We start from the raw sequence: 20567 nt of genomic DNA, 5'->3' as shown, positions 1-20567 counted from the left end.
TGGAGTGATACTTAAATAGTTGAATTTTAGCTTGTGCAACTTTTTTTTAATGTTCTAACATATAGAAAATTTTATCCTAACAATTGCTTATCTAGGATATTTTCTATACTTTCAGTTAACTGACTTCTCCCTCCTTATCAGATGAAAGAAAGTCCCAGGAATGCCTCTTGCATCATGTACTGCTTCATTATACCAGTCAACTAAGAAATTTTGCCTTTTTTGAAATAAGACCTTGAGCTTGGTGAACTAAGTATAAGCCTCTGTTTCCTTGTGTTCATTTAAAAATGCTCAAACACTATTTGCCTAGAAAAATTACAGAAACAAAGACCAGTGAGATCATCACTGATATCCGTACTGATTCAAGATCATTCCTTCCACAATCCTTCATCTCACCTAAGGATCTGAGAGGACAAAAGGCTTCTTTTCCTTGCTCCCAGCTGAGCTTGAGACTGTCATTCAATTGCCCCTCAGCCTCTGACCCTAGGCCATGTGGCTCTACTACCCTTTCCTACTCTGGTTCTACAATTATCTATACATCTCCAGATATTTCTCTTCTGTGTTTCTGTAGAACTCTTCTCTCGAAGGGCCAATCATCGTCCTGGACTCACTCTTCCAACAGTCTTCATGTTCAGGGACCTCTAACTAACACCCCAGCCCAGAGTCTATACTCTAGGCCAGTGACACTATAAACGTGGTCTGCAAATAGTGCTAGTCCATGAAATGAGCTGTTTCATAACGCACATCAACTACATGACTATGCAGTTTTGTCTAGGTGACTTTGTTAGGGGAGGTGGGGTAAGGGAGGAAGACAAGACTTTCTCAGAGAAGGAAGTACTACATTGAGTTACATTCAGGCACAAGCTCTTCACTTCTTAGAAGACCAATACTCTGAACAGGCTTGCTGTAGGTCATGAATAAACATCACCTGAAAGCTGCACTTCCAAAGCTTTACAATCTGGAATTCTCTTTGAACACAAAATTCTGTCCTTCCATTTATCCCAAGTCTCCATAGCCAGTGAACCTGCCTTGTCTTCATTTGAATCCAACACCCTATTTCTTCTCATAGTCCTTCAGTCCCTTCCTGGATTCTCCTATCTTCCCTCCCTGGCCTGCAACCCATCATTAATCTTTTCAACCAGACTCTAAGCCAGTAGTTCTCAGAGTTTCAGCCTGGACCAGCAGCAGCATTACCTAGGAACTTGTTAGAAATGCAAATTCTCTGAATCAGATACTCTGGGGGTCAGGCCCACAAATACACTGATTCTAACTGGACTAAAGTTGGAGAACCACTGACCTAAGTAAAAATTTCAGTTTCCTCCACCATCTTGTCTTGTTTGGGTTATTCCCAATTATTTGTTCCTACTACTTTAACATCTAGGTGTGCCAGCTATGTCAGAGAAAAATGGACAATTCACAGGCTTCACTAAAAGCTGTTTTTCAAACTCAGCTCGGTGGGCAGCCCTGTAAGTTCCTACATTCCTCTAAGAAGTTGTTACATATCTTTTCCAACTTTTTAGATATTCTCAACCCTATCTTCCTTTCCAGCAGATCATAACTCTACCCCTACTTCATGGGAGGTTGAGGCAAGGGGAGGGGGTAAGAAAAGAACCAAGGATATGTATGTCCTTTCTGGGACCTTCCTCTCACCTGCCACAAAGGTGTGTCTTCACTTTCTGTGTTCCTCTGGCCTTACTGCCTCCAAGGAAGAACACTCTCTCCTCCCAAGATGAGCCCTCCCACCTGTGCTCATCACAATTCCACCTGCTTGCATGTTACCCAGAATTCTGCTCTTTAAGTTTTCTTTTCTCTTTCCCCGACTCTCTCTCTGCAAGTTCTTTCATCTCTACATACCCACTACCCTGCCACACCCTTCCCCAGGCCCAGCACCTAACTGCTTTCCCCACTCTGGGCTGCCACTGCACTTCGTCTCTCTTTAGCACCTGCAAGGCTGACACACCACAGTGAGTTGTGCATCTGTGTCCCCTCTCAGTTCTATGCTCACTAAGGGCAGACATATGTGTTACTAGCTTGGTGTGTCCCAGCATTTAGCCCAGTTCTTCTCACACAGGAGGCACTCAGTCAGCCTAGTTATTGAGTTAATATTCACAGGACAGTAATCCATGTTTTCATTAGTACTGAAAAGACCCACCCAAATGGGGAACATTTACCACATATCCACTGTGCTGAGAAGTTCCCAAGGGAATTCCCCAGCAGTAATGCTATGGTAATAATAACCCTATGGCTAAAATAGAGTCCATTTTATTGCAGATTTATTTATATATAAATCTTTCCCACTACTAGAATATATATTATTTGAGGGCATAGAGAGTATCTTCTCCATCTTAGGTTCCCAGAGCTTAGAATAGTAACTACTCCTGGAACTTTTTATTTACTTTTATAGTAGAAGTAAAGTATTTTAATTAAGAAATGCTAATGCAATGGCCCAATGGCCTCTCCTTCCTCAAATGCCACTGAGATATATGAAAATAAAATGTTGAAATCAAACTTCAACATTCCCTGCACCTAAAATTCTGGGGTAGCCAGACACCTCAAGCCAGACTTAATCTGCTCCAATCTTTCATCTCGGCAACCTAGTCCCTAATACACACTCATAATCCTGTCCTGCTTCTTCCACATAACAGCTGTTTGTTTCCCTCCAATTATCTAGGTTTCTGGAGATTACATAAGATCTAGGTACTGTACGCCTTTACTTCAGGACCTAGAGTTACCACAGATCAGTCAGTAAAAAGGAATCCACTCTATTTTTACCACCAATGCCCATGAATGAACCAGTAGTCTACTTATCAAGTCATTGTGCTGCAACAACTTGATAACTTAACTTCCCTTTGGTTACCATTGAGTCACAGCTTATAGCTAATGTAACAGAAGTGGAAAATAAGAACACTCCCCTCTTCTAGAAACTTCTATGAACTGTTGAGCTTATAGATACAATTTTCACTTAAAAATAAATCAACTAAAATTACAAATCTATCTGTGTACCATCAACCAACTTCTATTCCCCCAGCCACTCAAAGCAGCCTCTAAGGGAGATGGCATAATATAGTAGAAAAATCATGGAAACAGAAGCCAAGAAATGTGGACACAGCTCTGGGTAAATGAAGTATTTAACTCACAAGCCTCAGTTTCCTTAAAGAAAAAAAAAAGCATTGGCTTAATGACCAAAATCCTCTCCCAGAAATAAAACCTAGAATTCCACTTTCAGGTTCAACTTTCTTTTGAAAGTTTTTTAAATTCAATTTCAACACATTTTCACTAGATACAATTTTTCCACAATTTCTTTCCTTTTTTTTTTTTTTTTTTGGCAATTTAAGTAAAATATAGTAATTCCTTTTGGCTTCGAAAACTTTCTGGTTCCAAACTTTCTGCTTCCATAAGAACATTTTAACATTCCAAATACATTCAGAATGCTTACATTAGTAAAAAAAACATCCTTAGGTAAATCATGTCCTGCAGGTTCCTTCATCTCTACATGCTCACTTACATATAGTTCTTAAGAACATACAAAGAGCATGGCTGGTGAGGTCAGACATGGGGCTCAAATTCCAGCTCCTTCACATACTAGCCAAAAAACCCTGGGTGAGTTCCTAAACCTCTATAAAGGTTGTAGTTATCTCATCTGTAATGATGATAATACCACACTCTTTGCAGGGTATGATAAGGGTCAAAGAAAACATATGTAAAATACCAAGCAAAGTTTTTGGAATATAGTAGTCAATCAATAAATATGTTGTTCATTTTGTATCTAAATGTCAGGATACCATTAAAACAAAGAGAAGGCTTAGCTCTACAAGGCTACTGACCTCATAGTTTGTCAAGGACTCAGCCCCAAACCTAAGACCCAAGAATTCAACTTTGAGTCAGTAAGCAGCCTCAAGAAATGAGATACGCATATTAAGGCTTTAAAAATTCTGATGTTGGACCCAAGAATAACCTTCATTATGTCCTGCTCTAAGACACCTTTTATACCCCAGGAAGGACAGGAGGCACAGAAGCACTGCTGAGACTCTACACGGCCTCTGTGTGCTTCTAGAGGCCTTTTGGCAGGAATCAGAATCTAGTTTAAGGTATATCTCAATACAGACAAACGAGGGATGGCAATCTGGCCACAGGTGGAAATCATCTAATGCTGGTGTCAGGTTCCCATGAGGCAACAGGCAACCTCCAATTAGCAATTTTGCTACAGATACCAAGAAAACAGTAGTATAAATACCTAGGAAATTTATGGTCCTAGTTTTAACATTAAGGACCCACTATCCTATTTGTATGTGGAAATCTCTTCTGATATGTGGTTCAAACTCTTCAAGTCAACTGTACCAAGAAATATTTCTACAGAAGTTTTGCTACACAATATTTACTTACTTGGGTAATATATTCAATCAAAGCTTCATACAAATGAATTTTCCACTAAAGGCTGGTGGATTGTAATTGGACCTAAATATCTAGGGAAAAAAATTTGGTCATCTCTCCATAAACAAGGGGGAGAAAAAGAACTAAGAATTAGTACTGTTACCTTTAAATATAAATCATACCTACCTAAAATATTTGAATCAGCTTAAGTAAAAACTAATTCAGGCTAGTAGCTCAGAAAAATCTAGATTTAGGACTAAATCACTTGGGTCAAAGTATCATTTATTTCCTTAGATAAATCATGCCAAGGCTTCAGTTTCTTCATCTATATTATGAGACTAATACTAGCTCTACCCACCCACCCCACAGCGATCACCAAGGGATCAAGAGAGGACACCGTAACTGATGCCAGGGGAATATCACAGTACTCCTGCAACTCCCCCCAGCCCCCAGCCCCTCCACAGCCTCCACACCCCTACCAAGAAAGCCAGACTTCCAGTGATCTGTGTATAGGAGTCCCACGTAAGAATCTGTGGGAAAAAGCATTCTGCTAAAAAATTAAGTTTAAAAAAGCTTCACTATACAATAGCAGTTTCCATGTGTAAACAAATAAAAAAAAAAAAACAATCAAAGACAATGTACTATTACTCTAAAAATTATTAAAAGTATTCCTTTGGCTTTCATGCCAAAAGGTATTCATTAAGTATATATAAAACTACTTCAATGAAGACTGCTAACTAATCAAATCGATTCAACTAATAAATACTTGAGACATTTATAATGAAACTAATGAGTAAAATTTATTCTGAAGAAATTCTCACATAAATTCAAAATAATTATATTATGATTACTGAATTTTTACCAAGTCCAGGACTGCTGCCAGAAACACAATTACAGCTGTATTTAATACAAAGAACACTTTAAAACAGCTTTGGATATTAGGAAGGTAACTTTTAAAACTACAATCCTCTCTGCAATGTCAGGGAAGCAGGTGACAGAAGTGTCGTAAATACATATCCATGGTTATGCAAGTTTTAGCTTGACAATGTTCCAAACAAAAAGGACTGTACAAGGGACACAAGATTAAGAAGTCTGTTTTGTTTTACCATTCTTGAGGGCTGAGTGACCACAGAATAAAAAGGCTCTCTCAGATATGGTAAATACCAGCCTCTGCTTCAAAAAAATAAAATAATGAACTAGAAATCCATGCTAGTTTTGTCCAGACTTCACCACAAATTTGCACAATCCTCTCTAGATTTCTTGAGCAGTAGCTATTATCTGCTAGACTTCGTTTATTCTTAGCTTTTTTCTTGGTGCCTCCAATGTGGACATTCTGTAATGTCTATTTGCTCTGTTGCATTCACAGCAAAAGGTGTCTGTGTCAAACAGTGATCCCAAACCAAAGGATGAGTGTGAACCTGCCGGCAGGCCATTATGCTGAACCACCAAGAGAATATGAAATTCTTTGGCCTCACAGAATTTTTCCTTGCCTTTTAGGCCTGCATTATTTATAGAATATTAAGTGCTGGTAAAATCCTGGGCAGACAGAAGCCCAGCCACCATCAGTTTCCTCGTTTAGAAGATTGCCTTAATGTTCTTTGTCAATCGCCATTCATATGGAGGAATACCAGTCATTAAGAGAACCTAAACTTATAAAATAGATCAATGGATGATTACAAAATAATTTGTAAGTCTTCTCTTAAGCAGAAATCTCATTTTTAAAATGGTACTTGGGTATAACTTTTTTCTAGAATATAGCTAGTATGTACTAGGAAACAGAACCCTACTTTGAAAAACTGACTTGTTTAAAAAATTTTGCACAAGGAATCCCAGTATCTTTTTTTTTTTTTTTGAGAGGGCATCTCTCATATTTATTGATCAAATGGTTGTTAACAACAATAAAATTCTGTATAGGGGACTCAATGCTCAATGTACAATCATTAATCCACCCCAAGCCTAATTCTTGTCAGTCTCCAATCTTCTGAAGCATAACGAACAAGTTCTTACATGGTGAACAATTTCTTACATAGTGAGTAAGTTCTTACATGGTGAACAGTACAAGGGCAGTCATCACAGAAACTTTCGGTTTTGATCACACATTATGAACTATAAACAATCAGGTCAAATATGAATATTCATTTGATTTTTATACTTGATTTATATGTGAATCCCCCACATTTCTCCCTTATTATTATTATTATTATTTTTTTTTTTTAGTAAAATGCTGAAGTGGTAGGTAGATGCAAGATAAAGGTAGAAAACATAGTTTAGTGCTGTAAGAGAGCAAATTTAGATGATCTGGTGTGTGCCTGTAGACTAAGTGTTAATCCAAGCTAGACAAGGGCAATAAAACAACCACAGATGCAGAAGATTTCTCTCAAAACAGGGGGGGTGAGGTTCTAAGCCTCACCTCTGTTGATCCCCAATTTCTCACCTGATGGACCCCCTGCGACTGTGTCTGTCTTAGGTTGTTCCTCCCTTGAGGAATCTTACCCGTCTCTGGCTCCCAGTATCTTTTATTAAAGTTAAAACTACCCAAATTTCAAAATTTAGACAATGAGTAAGTCTTAACCATATCTGGCCAGTATCAAGAAAGTACAATTTCATATATGAAAGGTAACAATAAAATTCTGCCACAGAGATTTTAAGAAATACTCTAAAAATCTCTATGTTTAGAATGGTTAACAATTTAATATCTTTATGTTATTAAATGGCTTTAACTTTGCTAAGAAACAATTCAGATATTTCTAAAAACAATATAATTACGAGAAAACATAACAAATACTGTATACAACTGAAGATCAAAGACCACCTAACCAACAAGTAAACCTTTAAAAAATATTTCTGATGAGAACCAGTCCTTCCCTCAAAAGAATAATCTAGTCAGTGGTTGGGACTCTAAAGCACATCGGCCAGAGATGGCCTGTAGACCACTGCTGACAGAATGAGCCTGCTCCCTGTTGCTTTAGAACAGGTTTGGTACAATTGAGAGCAACTTTCTCACAAGATCCCTCCTCCCAGACCACTGGAATCACAAGGGTTAAAAGCTTGGTAATTATACTTTAAAATGCTTACCAGCCCCTTCTGCAGTGACGCTAGAGAACTGAGAATGGTGTAATAAAGCCTGGGTTTTGGTTTCAGCTCCACCAGTTATCTTTCTTTGTAAGAAACTTAGCATTTTTGCACCTTCTGAACATTTGTACAATAGAGACTGCTCAGTAGCAGTAATTAGGTGCCACAGAAAGTGATCCTGGGTTCAATTCCCCAGTGTACTAGGAAGCAGATGACAGGAGTTCTTGGCAAAGCTGGAACCAAAAAGCTCACATGCAAAGTTCTTACGTCAGTTCCTTAATGCACATGCCCTCAATGATGCAATACTACCCAATAATGGATTTTAAATTAGTAGTTTTTCACAAGAAAGATCAATGAACCAGAAAATGGCAATGGTCTCCACATACACACAGTAGTCTACAGCAATGATCCACGAAAGGCATCTGCCTTCACATGCAGGATACAAAACACCTGGGCTCCAACCGTGCTTCCAGCCCTACCACTCAGTGCTCAATTTTCATGCTCCTAGAGTCTGTCAACATTTCCCTACATGAATATGTAAGTTATTCACTCAAGCCTCTACTAAGTATTCACATAATTTACAGACTGATGTCTCTCGCTGTGTATCTCAGGCTCAGATTCTCCTCTGAGCTCCTGCCTCAGTTTACCAACAGTCTACTCTATTCCTGCTTGCTCATACCACCCAAGCCTCAAAAAGAACTTTGGATAGGCCCCTCTCTAAATCTTCTCCCACCCAGCTTTCCCATCTTTGTAACTAGCTTCAGAATTCACACCATTGCTCAAGGTAAGCCCTGAATGTGTCTCTTTCCTTCCCCATGCCCCAGATCCTCCCACTATCTCATAAGCAATGCAGAGGCAAATACTGCCAATTCTACTTCGACAGTATGTCTCAAATCCACTTTTCTCCATCTTCAGCTGCACCACTGGTATTCAATCCACCATCTCGTGCCTGGAAGATTATCTTAACGGTTCTCTCTTCATCCACTTTTGCTGCCCTATTGTCCAATCTCTGCATAAGGCCAATATTTTCAAACATAACTTAGATGCATCACTCCTTAACTTAAAACCGTTGAATGACTCTCAGTTTCACTGTAACCAAAACCCAGTTCCTTACTATGGTCCTGCCTTCCTCTACAATTTTACCTTACTGATTCCATTCCACTCAGGCTGACCTTGTTATAGTTACTCAAATGTCCCATGATGACTTTCTTCTCTAGAATCTTTATCCAGGTTGTTAGCTCTGCACTCTTTATATACATAGCTCCTTCCCATCCTTTGGGCCTCAGTGAAATGGCATCTTCTGAGAAAAGCATTCCCTGACCACCCTAGGGAGAGTGGAGCCTCCATTTCAATCTCTTCACAAAACCCTGTCCATTTCCTTCTTAACACTTTTTTTTTTTTACAACTTATAACTATATATTTACTTGTTTACCTAGCATCTTGTTTGGCCCACAGTAGACATTTTAACTTTCTCGATGAATGAATTAAAGAGAACTACTATAGGCAAGGCTAACAGCAAACGTTTCCTACCAGATAATGTAAGATGCAATAAAAAAATCTTACCTTGTCAACTTTTTTCTTTTTAACAGGTGGTTCAAATCTATCATTGACTCCAAAATACTGAGTAAGCTCCTTCCACTGGGTTTCACTTGAGGTCTGTTCACTACAAGCAGACAGACAATAACTTACATTTTACACAAAATGTACTCAAATTTATTTTCACTGTTTTTAACTGGTTTCCAGTTAAATTCCAAAAACTAGGTCTTATGTTTCAAAGGTAAGTAGTTCAGCTATTAGTTTAAGTTCCACAAATACAGTCGAGAATAGACAAGTGTAGATTTTACCTACCTATGAGATTCCTCTTCATTCTTCAGTTTACCTGAAAAGAATTCACAACGTGTCAATACCTAAGTATTTGGTTGTTATTTCAAAATTATGTTTCTTAAAAATTGTTGAGCTCAATTAGTCACAATTTAACATTAGCACTATTGACAATTGACCTGAATTAAAACAAAACACCTTTTCTGGAGCGTTTTCTTTTTTTCCTTCTGAATCTTGAGTTTGCGGTTTTCTGTTCAGAATGTTTTTTATGCAATTCTTGAAATTTCTATATAAAAGTAAAAAAAAAATGAAAAGCGAATACATTTGAAGCAAAACATACTTTAATAAGAATACACCAGAGAAAACCTACCTTCCACATATTTAAGGAAATTCCAGAGGGACACTCTTCATAGGCATTTACATTTGTGTCTGCTTCAGTTTTGGGTCCATCCACAGGACAATCTGAGATCTCTGTTTTTATAACGGCTGCACCTTCTTTACCTTCCTGTAAGTTAAGTCCAGAATTCTCTAATGTGGCTTCATCTTCAGAATTCAACTCAACATCACTTTCATTTAGGCCAGGAGGTAGCAGCCCACTCCACATCTTTTCTTCTAAGGGGACAAAGATGAATTTAGATACATAAAGTAGACATGGAAAGAATTTTAAAACCATTTAAAGATACCTAGGCTTCTCAAAACTGAAGGAACAACATGGCAGCAGACTCAGAGACTCCAAGAATGAACTAGTGGTTACCAAAGGGGAGGGGTGTGGGAGGGCGAAGGGGATTGAGGGGTATTATGCATGGTGTGGGGGATCACGGGAAGAACGGTGCAGCACAGAGAAGGCACATAGTGGATCTCTGGCAACTTGCTGCACTGATGGACAGTGACTGCATTGGGGTGTGGGTTGATAACATAGGTAAATGTAGTAACCACATTGTTTTTTCACGTGAAACCTTCTTAAGAGTGTATATCAATCATACCTTAATAAAAAAAATTTTTAAAAAGATACCTAGGCTTCTAATAACTATATCAATGACTTTTGGAATAGTCATCCAAGCTTTTTTAATAATCTGAAATGGGATGTACTCCATATTAAAATAATTAAAATTTTTGCTTGTATAAATTTTTAAAAAATAAAGTACTTCAAGTAAATTTGTTACAAGGCCCACTTAAAAATGAGTAACTTAAAGAAACAGAATCTTGATCATCTAAATATATGGGCAGTGTTGTCTTTAAAAAAAAGGAAGTTCAGTAGAGCATCCATTGTTCAAGAATGTTACAAGTCCAACAATATACACTAATAGAGTATTTCAAGCTATTATCAATTTGAAAAGGAAAGAAAGTTAGATGTTTCACCTGTATTTGAATGTATAAAACCTTGAGGGCACTTACTAAGAGTAAGAAAACAATTACTAAAGGAAAATTTCTAGTTGCACAAGAAGTTTCAGTAAAAGGTGATGAAAAGGATGTCCTAGTTTTAAATTTTATACTGTTTGCTAAAATAATACTAAATGGAGTATAATCCTAATAATTTAACAAAAATGTATAGTTTTTTAAATAATACTGTATTTGGGAAACAAATATTAAGAGTTCAGGATAATAGTTATCATTAGCTATATGGCCCATTGGTAGAATCATTAACTACTGTTAAGTATAATAAAAATGATTTTTAAAAGTTGGAATTGTAATCATTTGCCAAAATGATAATAGAACACATTTTCATTATTCATCTCCATGGCACGGTCTACTTCAGCATGCATATTGAAGCCAAACCAGTGTCTTCAAAAGATGCCTAAAATAGAGAAGTTGAACTGCTCATGATTTACTATCAACCTGAATGAACAAAATGGGATGATAGATTCTTTCTTGCTGAGTTTTCTGCCCCCTATTGTGATTAATCTAGTAAGAAAACCACCACCGTTGTCTCTGAGACAAGGGCATCACAGGATTTTGCAGTACTCTGAATAATGGATCCTGAATGACTTTTAAGGGCCTCCTCCCAGGTCCAAAGAGTCAGATCTTACTACCTTTTGCGGTTTTAGTCCAGCCTCATCAGTTGTTAGCTCTCTGACACATCCTCTCCAAAATATTCTCTTGGCTTTTAAAGAGGAAGGGCTCTGGCATCAAACTGCTCCTGCCATCCTGATCCACTGTCTGTAACTGGCATGAGGAAATCATTTTTAACACCTCTGGCCCTCAGTTTTTTCATCTGTAATACAGAGATAATTAAGCTGGATACAGAGGTATTCTGAGGATTAAATGAGATAAGTCATGAAAATACTCAACAAATAGGAGGTTTTAGGGGTCCACTGAATGCTAAGTTCTTTATGCTGTTATTATTTTTGTGGCCATGTATTGCATTTTAATAATTTGTTATGGATAGCAGCATTCATACTATAGTTCTGAAGTATTTCATGTTTGAGGTGCATCAACTTAAACAATTGATGCAAATCATTTACTTTCCTGACTTCCACAATTTGACCTTAAGTTTCTATAAAAAATGGAGGTGTCTATAGTTTTCTGAATGGAACAAATAAAACCAGAAGCAAATTACCAGGAAGATAATGGAGCTTATGCTTCATGTCTTCCTCAGCACAGGTCGTTCCAAAGAACTATACCTATTTTTCTATTTAGAATCTATATTCCCTATTTCAAAAGTGACTCAAAATTTTAAGCTCCAGGACTCATAAAACCTAGATCCACCCTTAAACCCAGCCTGAATATTTTAAAGGTTGTAATGGAGGTAATCTTGACATACTTTGTTAACACAAAGGAGATGTGTAAAACATGCCAATATTGAAAAATAGATGTTATGCTAGTAATAAAAATATTTCTACTTTTTGGAGGACCAGGCGGAGGGGAACAATGATAAGCTCCAACATGACTTTGCCACTAGTACGTAATATACCTTTAGCCTCATCCATTTCAGGATTTGAGCATCACCACAAATTTCTGATTTGGCTTGCTTAGCATAACTGGAGGTCTAAGTTTAAAACCACCATATCTTTTCCCTATCCATAGCATCTTTTGCATGCCCACTGGATGCTAAGCACTCTTCAAGACATAGACAGCAATACACAAAACAAGCAAAAAGGCCTAACATATATATATATATATACACATGGTAAGCCTCTGTCAATCAGTAAGTAGCCAAGTACCACTCAGCCCAGACTTTGGTTGTGGCTGCTCATGAAAGGCATGTGCCTCTCAGATGGGCACAGTTCTTCTACTGGACCACTGTTCAGCACCTCTGCAGGGTGAGTCTATGCTCTGGGCACTTGAATGTGCTTCACCCTGGGAGCAGCCTCAGTTGCCCTGAGACAGGATGCCTTTCCTCATCAGCCCTTAAGCATTTTTTATTGCTTTTTGGACTTTCTCAAAATCATCTGTTTTTAGCTCTTGCTGATGTGGCATTAAGAACTGTCTTCAGTATGGCATTAGCTATATGTTAATTTCTTGTGCGTGCCCACTGGAAAAGGAAAAATTAACTTTAAAAAAGTGGACTCTACATCCAAATCCATATAATAAGGCAAAACTCAAATAAGGTATGTTTCTGAACTCAATTTCTGAACATCTTTAAAGTTATATGCCATTCTCTTGTGACTGTAAACAAACACACACACAAGGACAACTCTGTGGCACAAAGTGGAGCTGCCCACTTGAGCAGCAGCTTGACTGTAAATCAGCCATTATGGAGTGGCTGCTTTGTGACTTGCTTTCGGCTATGTAAAAAAACACTGTCTCTCTATTCCCAGCATATACATGTCATTCATGCATTTGCACTGCAGTACCAACTGGTACCACGTTAGGCCTCCTGTTATTCCTGTTCTGGGTGCTCTGGAGGGTAATCCTCTAGGTCTTTGAAGTGTCTCTCACACCAAGTCTTCCAGGGTATATTTGTTTATTTGAAAGCAGATTAAACTCCAAATTACCCTTTACATGTGAAAATTACTCAGACATTCTCAAGAGATGTGTTATACCAGCCAGATGCAATGCTGATAAGACCACAGTACCCCCAGTAGAGCAGGTTTCCCTCCTCAACCTAGCCACCACAGCCAAGATTTCTAGTTTGCACTAGATTCTAAGACTGTGCACTTCACACAGGACATCTGAAAGATGCTCTGGAGAAAGGGAAGGAAACCCCAGCCTCAGCAGAAGAAACAGAACCAGAAAGGAAAAGAAAGCAGGTCACTGCTATACATGGCATACAAACAAAATGACAGGCGCTCTTTTACAGTTAATCCTCACAATGACCCTTCCAACTAGGAATTACTATTTAAACCCCTTTTGCATTTGGGGTAACTGACTTGCCTAATGCATTGTGATATGCTTATTTTGCAAAGACAGAACTCTATGGCTTCAATTTATAAACTTTCAGAGGGTTGAGTTTAAGTAGAAATATAGTCATGGAGACAAAGATTGGAGAATGGGTGTGAAGGACGACTCTAGTCTGTAATTCTGTTAAAATTCGATTTAGAATAATTTTTTTCTCACGTTTTAAGTGCAGAAATTAATGTTAAGATGCTATACTAAATTGCATGCATCAGAGTCACATTCAGAAATCTGGGTAGTAATGTCACATTTTCTGGAAGACCAGGCAACTGTTTAAAACCAAAACCCAATCTGAGCAGTTTAATGTAAATATCTCCTGTCTCTACTATTCCAAAATTTCAATTCCATTTTTACCAAATGAAGCTATCTTATTTCTCATATTTCTGTGTTCAATTAGAAATAATCACAGAAATCTGAGCCTTGTCTCATCTGAATTTAATATTACTTCTATAATAATTATAAAGCACCACCCACCATCATGTTAAATACACAACAGTCAGAGTTTCCGCGACTTGGAACTAATTAACTAAAATATTTTTTAAGCATGTATCATCAACATGATTGTAAATGTCCTATTCACTTTTATGAGATAAATGTGTTCCTTTTTCTCAAAAAGGTAGAGAAAATACAACTGAATCACACTCCTGAGTTCGAATTTAAGTTACCGAATCTTATTACCCAGATATAATATTTATTTAGCAGGATTCTGCATGTATGCAAAAGTTGTAATTAAAAACAGTATTTGTTTACTCAAGGCCTGGAAAACACTTCCCAGACCCAAGACCCTGCATGGAAAGATTTACAGTTAACCAGTAACATTTCGAGGCTCATTTTAGGTCGGATGCCGCTATAAGAATACTTACAACGTTCAAGAGGGCAAGAGGGTGGCTCTAGAAAGGTACACCTTTTCCTGCTGGGCAGCACGCCCCGCACCTCCGCAGGCTCTGGCGGCAGCTCCACACGCTGGTCCCCGAACGGGAAGAACCCGCCCCGGGCTCGGAACTAAGCGCCGCCGATTCTGGGGTAGGACGTCTAGTCTGACACTCATTAGTTGCAACTCCTTCCCGGGGCTCAGTAATTGTAAAAAGGAGTGGGTTTCCCCAACTGAAGTCTCCTCACCCCTCTCACTTTGGCTTGGGTGAGGCGGAGAACCCCTCTCCCACCAACAGACTCGGAAAGGCGCTGCGACTCCCCTTCCAGGCAAAGTGGAGGCCAGTCGTGCTAACGCCCCCGTGGGTCCGGCTCGGCCGAGGGGCTGTGAAGCCGCCCACTCCGGCTCCCTCGCACACCGCACCCGGTGCTTCCCGCCCCGTGACGCCGGAACCCGGGCCCACCAGCCGCCAGCCCCGCCGTCAGCTGTACTCACCGGGCTGGAACCGGCCGTCCGGCAGCCATCTTGGTCCCACACCAACACCGCGCCTTCTCATTGGCTCCGGCATCCCAGCCAATAGGTCGCGGCCGTTCTGGCCTCGGGGTCGCCATGGCAACCGGCCGCGTTCAGCCCTGTTTTTTCAGTCTGCAAGAGGAAAATTATTCGTTTTTTTCTACTTCTTTTCTTGCACCCTTTCCCGCCTTTCTTCGGGACGATTTTTAGGCTTTATTGTTTCGCCATTCCCTGCCGTACGCCGGCGTCCGGGGATGAGGCACGTGCTGGCGTAGACTTGGAATTAGTTGCTACCCCAAGGAGGGAGAGTCGCTGCAGATTCCCTCGAGACTGTCCTGGAAACGTTTCCACTCATTCATCCTTTCCCTTAGCTCCCTTTTTTCCTCCCTCCCGCCCTTCCATTTTTTCTTTCTCACGTATTTATTGAGCAGGCACGCTGCCAGTCTCTGCGTAGCAGAAAACGGCCCTGCTCTCTTGGCGCTTACCGTCTGCTTCTCTGCGCCAGAAGCTTAGTGAGCCCTGTCCGCTGACAGCCACTGGTGGAGGCCCCAAGGAGGGGATCGGCGGAGCATGAGGAATAAGCAAGAAAACAAGAAAAGTGCTTTGAAGAAGGCAGAATACCATCGTGTTGGGCGTGGGGCTGTTTTAGAAATGCTTCCATTTTCCGAAATAGTGTTCTGTAATAATGATAAAAAGACTTAAAATACTTTTCTATCTTCTGGTGTTGTGAGGATGCTGTAGTACATATAAAGCTCTTATTACATTACCTTGGTTAACTCCCAAGGTACTTTTTATTGGTGTACTTTTTATTGGTGTTAGTGTTATCAATAATGCCTTTCTTTAAAGCATTCTAGAAATACATAAAAATTTTGCACGACATTCAGTAATACATCACGATTTAGTGTAAACAGAGGTTCAAGCTTATTACTTAACTATACACACCCTCAATCCCCGATGTCTTTCAGAAGGTAAGCCAGATCTGTGGAGTCGTTCTCTTTAACCCCAGAATCCTAGTAAAAACTGAATTGACCAGCTGGGGTCACTACCCTTTCTCATACTCCCATTCTCTGATTCTAGAACAGAAGCAGGGCCGAGTGATGTGAGGATCTGTGTGAAACTCCTGTGTCCAGATGTGTCCAGCTTCTCCATGGTGTTTTCCCTGAATCAAAATCCTTAAAGTGTTAAGAAGTTAAAAAGAAGATGTGGATGAAAGACTGTCAAGCTGTTGCATTGGGCTTCTCACTTGCGGCACTGGCCTGCTCAGGCAAACCGAAATACCACAGGCTGGGCGCCTTAAACAGCAGAAGGTTATTGCTCACAGTTCTAGAGGCTGGAAAGTCCAAGATTAAAGTATCGACAAAATGGGTTTCATTCTGAAGCCCTTTTCTCTTGGCATGTGTGCCTGCGTGATGCCTTCTGTGTGGGTGCGGGAGGGGCAAAAAGAGCAAGGAAGAGAGGCAGCTCGCTGGTGACTCTCCTCGTGAGGACACTAATCCTGTCTGATCCGGGCCCCATTTCCAACCACAGCCACACCAGGCATTAGAGTTTCAAATTTCAACAAAAGAAATTTGGGGGGGTAAACATTTAGTCCATAACAAAAGTTCACAGTGGAAGTATGACCAGAATGGGGAGAGAGCACAGAAGGGGAAGAACTGAGACATGGGATAGGAAGGAAGTAATGTTGACCTATTTAAGAACTATCTGGATTGTTGCTACCGATATGTCATCAAGGAATACTTATTATTCAGTGTGTATAAATGTGCAAAGAATAGGAGAGGAATATAAGTACGCTAAAGACAAACACCAGATTTAACATCAAAGGTTTTTAGAAAGTCCTACTCAAAAGAATATGTATTTTTAAATTTTCTCAATGTTAATTCAAGAATTCCAAATATCTGATTGTTTACTGTATGACATTATTGGATTTCTATAATAAATGTAAGTAGCTCAGACTTTTTTCTGGTTCTGGTTGTAAGACTTTTAGTCTCTGAATATTATTGTTTTGCCAGTTTTCTGAAGAAAGTGTCAGTCATTTGATTTATCTTATCAATAAATTTACCTTCCCTCCAGCAAATTCCTGCCCTGGAAATCTGCCAAACCTTGCATTTTATGAATGAAATACTTGTATTTGGGAGATTTCTATGAAACAGAATTATTGAATACTTTTTACTAAGTCACAGGGAATGTGATGGAGCTTGTGAATTGTGCTTGAATTGTGATGCATCTGGCACTAATTTCACACATGTATATTACATTTAAATTCTCAAACATATCTTAAAAAATCATAAAGCAGTTTTTCTTTGCCATGAAATATTATAGCTTATGAAGAGTTTTCCCTTATTTTCAGTCATTTTTTTTTAGCATAGAGATTACAAATCACACTCATGGTATAAAAGATTAACTATGGAAGTCTTTTTTGGTAGCTGCCAAAACTCTGATTGATGAAAATTTCCCCAAATATAATGAAATCTCTTAAATATTTCTCAGTTAGTAAAAGTGAATATGACTTTGTTGAACATATAATAAACATGCTTCTTGCTGAAACTGGAAAAGAGTACAGTTAATTTCCATCTGTACAAAATGCCTCATTTTCAGCATTGGAGAAAAAGTAGTCTAGTGACTTTTGCAAAAAAATAGAAACAAAGAAGTTCCAAATTTTAGAAAATGTGTGACAATTTCTCTACCTGGATTTGCTTTTTAAATTTGCATACTGAAGCAGCTTTAAGCAATGGTAGTCTTCCAAGAATATGTTGGAGAACGAACACCATAACATTGGCAAGAGTTGACATTTGAGGAAACAAAATTTTTGTAATATAGGATGTTGCCAAAGGAAATCACTTTTCTTTATTGGTCATGTACATTTAAAATCTCCAGGTCCAATAGGTTGTACATAGGAAGAAAGGGAAGATGAGAGGAAGGCTTATTGAGCATTTCTGTAGGCTAGGTATTTTGCAACTAAAATCTTAAAATCCTGTGAGGTAGTTGTTACTGTATCCATTTTACAGATTAGGAAATTAAGGCTTCAGAGGTTTAAGAAACTTGCCTAATTTCATACAGCTAGTAATATATCAAATCAAGGTTTGGGAAACTTTCAATGGACTCTGAAACCCCTGTTATTCCCACTGTCACACCCTGCCCCCCATTGAAGGTGAAGTCCCTGATAAATCCCAGCATAGTGCAGTCAATAAAGTATAGACATCATTACCACCCAATGGGATGTGTACCCAGACGCTGCAGGAGCAAACTGTATCCCCTCTCTGTCCCCCTCAGTACCTAGTGAGTGATCAGATCCCATCAGAGGTATCCTCTTCAGGCATTCCTGGTTTGCTACATTGAACTCTTTGCTAGTCTCCCTTTTCCTAATACCTTCAACCTCCCAAACAGCTCACTGCCTGATTAATCAGTCTCTCTAGATGGAGGAATACATGAAAAGCTTTTCACCCAGAGTCTAGCATGTAGTCAGTGGTCAATAAATTAGTTTCCTTCCCTTACACATAAAAACTAAGGAATAAGTGTGTGTGTATGTGTGTGTGTGTGTGTGTGTGTGTGTGTGTGTGTGTGTGTGTGTGTTGGGGGAAGGGCATTGAACAGGCGGAGCACAGAGGATATTTAGGACAGTGAAACTATCCTGTATGATACTCTAATGACAGGTACATGTCACTATACACTCATCCAAACTCATAGAGTGTACAAAAGCCAGAGTGAACTGTAATGTAAACTGTGGACTTGAATGATTATGATGTGTCAGTGTAGGTTTATTAATTGTAATAAATGTACCACTGGGGGGGATACTGATCATGGAGGTGGCTATGCATATGTAGGGCAATGAATATGTGAAAGAATCTCTGTCCATTTTACTGTGGCCTCCATTTTACTGTGAACCTAGAACTACTCTTAAAAAAAAGCATTAGGAAGATTCAAAAGAACAATAGTTTATTACCTGTGAAAATTATACAAAATCCAAATTAAAGTGTCCATAAATGAGTTCTATTGGAACTTATGCACAAAAAACTAAGGAGTACATAAATGCTGACAGATTATCAGATTTATCTGTCAACATCTTTGTGGTCCTTACTATGTATCCATTGCTCAGCACTTTGCTGAGGTTTAAGGAGAATACAAATGAAGTGTATGAACTGGCCTGTCGAGAAGTTTGTAGCCTGAGACATGTAATATGGCTATAAATGATACATTTTACACCATAATAGAACTGTGAGGTGCACGGTGTAAGTAGGAACTATAGGAATCCTGAGAATGGAAGGGTAACTAGATGGAATTTAGCACATGCTCTTCCCTTTGCCTGGAATACCATTATTTTTTGTACCTGTTGAACTTCTTTTCACCCGTAAAAACCATGTCTACTATTACCTCCTGAGTTAAACATTTCTTTACTTATGCAGTTCATGCCTTTCTTCTCTATGCCTTCATAATAGTTAATACACAGCACAACTAGGACTTTACTACACCAAAATACAGTTTATTGTCAATTGAGTCAATCTGCCTCAATAAATTGTGAGCTCCTTTGAAGTCACATCTTTGTCATGTAGTGCTCAGTAGGTGCTTGTGAAGAGGATGGATGGGTGACAAGGGGAGATGTCAACGCGTGGGATGAAGAGAGATGAGAAAGATAGTTTAGAAGCACCACGTGAACAAAGGCAGAGTGATGGCAGGAAGGCTGTGGTTTAGGTAAGACACAAACCAACTTGGGTCAGTCTATGAGGGTCCTTCCCTAAGACAAATAGACAAGTTCTGCCTTGATACAAGAGAGGGAATGAAAGGATTCTGATCAAGGGAGTAATTCTGATCAGATGAAGCTTGTGCTCTGGAGAGCCTAATCTTACAGTCTTGTGAATATGAAAACATGGATTTGGAGGTAGTTGAGCTAACATGAAAGACACCTTAGCTAAAAGACCATTACGGCATAAATCATTAGCATCTGTACAAAGGCATTGGCAATGGAGCAAAAGAGGAGAAGTTGAGCATCCTCTACTATTTTCCTCATCCTTCATTCCTTCATTCCCTTTCATTCTTGTTTTTCTGCCTTTTCTCTCATGATTGCTCCCTGCTTTTTACCCACTCAGATTCTGCATTCAGTTTTATGAATTTAACCCAGTTTTTAGGGATACCTCCTTTACAATGAACCCTATAGAACATTTTTAATTAAATCTGACTTTTAAGTAACCTCCATAAACAATCTATTGCATGCCACCTCTTAACTCCTTTCCACCTTCAATATCACATCAATTTATTCTATACAATAACAACGCCATTCCAGGTGAGTGATGGTTGTGTAGGTGGCCTTCTAGTGGCCCACTTGGTGACTGACGCAACACATTTCCTCTTGCAGTAGGGAGAATGTAAAAAGTTCAGGCTGCCTCTCCTTTGATTCTTACACAGTTGAGAATATGGAAATCCCATGTCAGCTAATCTCTTGCTCAGATACATGTGCACCAACTGGAAGCTTCCTTTCCAGTTTTAGCCCAGTAACTTTGATGTCTCATCCGCCATTATCTCTTCTGTGACCTATAGAACACCACTTTTCACCACACTTATTCCTGACTGCCAAACACAAGATGATGACGTGCTT

The 20567-nt window shown here is 39.1% G+C and overlaps 1 protein-coding gene across 5 annotated transcripts in view; it reads right to left on the bottom strand.

The window, feature by feature from the left end:
- The window catches only part of FAM204A (family with sequence similarity 204 member A), a 30006-nt gene extending 14897 nt beyond the window's left edge, over positions 1 to 15109 (bottom strand). The window contains exons 1-6 of one of the 5 annotated variants that reach the window (XM_037011581.2): positions 14963 to 15090; positions 11292 to 11473; positions 9632 to 9873; positions 9460 to 9547; positions 9289 to 9319; positions 9004 to 9103 (exon numbers count right to left, since the gene is read on the bottom strand). In XM_037011581.2, coding sequence (XP_036867476.1) covers positions 9004 to 9103; positions 9289 to 9319; positions 9460 to 9547; positions 9632 to 9865 — 453 coding nt within the window. In that variant the 5' untranslated portion in view covers positions 9866 to 9873; positions 11292 to 11473; positions 14963 to 15090. Of the gene's footprint in view, positions 1 to 9003; positions 9104 to 9288; positions 9320 to 9459; positions 9548 to 9631; positions 9874 to 11291; positions 11474 to 14459; positions 14611 to 14962 lie in introns of those variants that run through there. The other 4 variants (XM_037011583.2, XM_037011582.2, XM_037011584.2 and 1 more) reach the window with 4 other exon arrangements.
- Positions 15110 to 20567: the final 5458 nt, after the last annotated feature.

Source organism: Manis javanica, chromosome 7 (genome assembly GCF_040802235.1).
Source record: "Manis javanica isolate MJ-LG chromosome 7, MJ_LKY, whole genome shotgun sequence".
NCBI lineage: Eukaryota > Metazoa > Chordata > Mammalia > Pholidota > Manidae > Manis > Manis javanica.
This window is presented reverse-complemented; position numbering and strand designations above follow the sequence as displayed.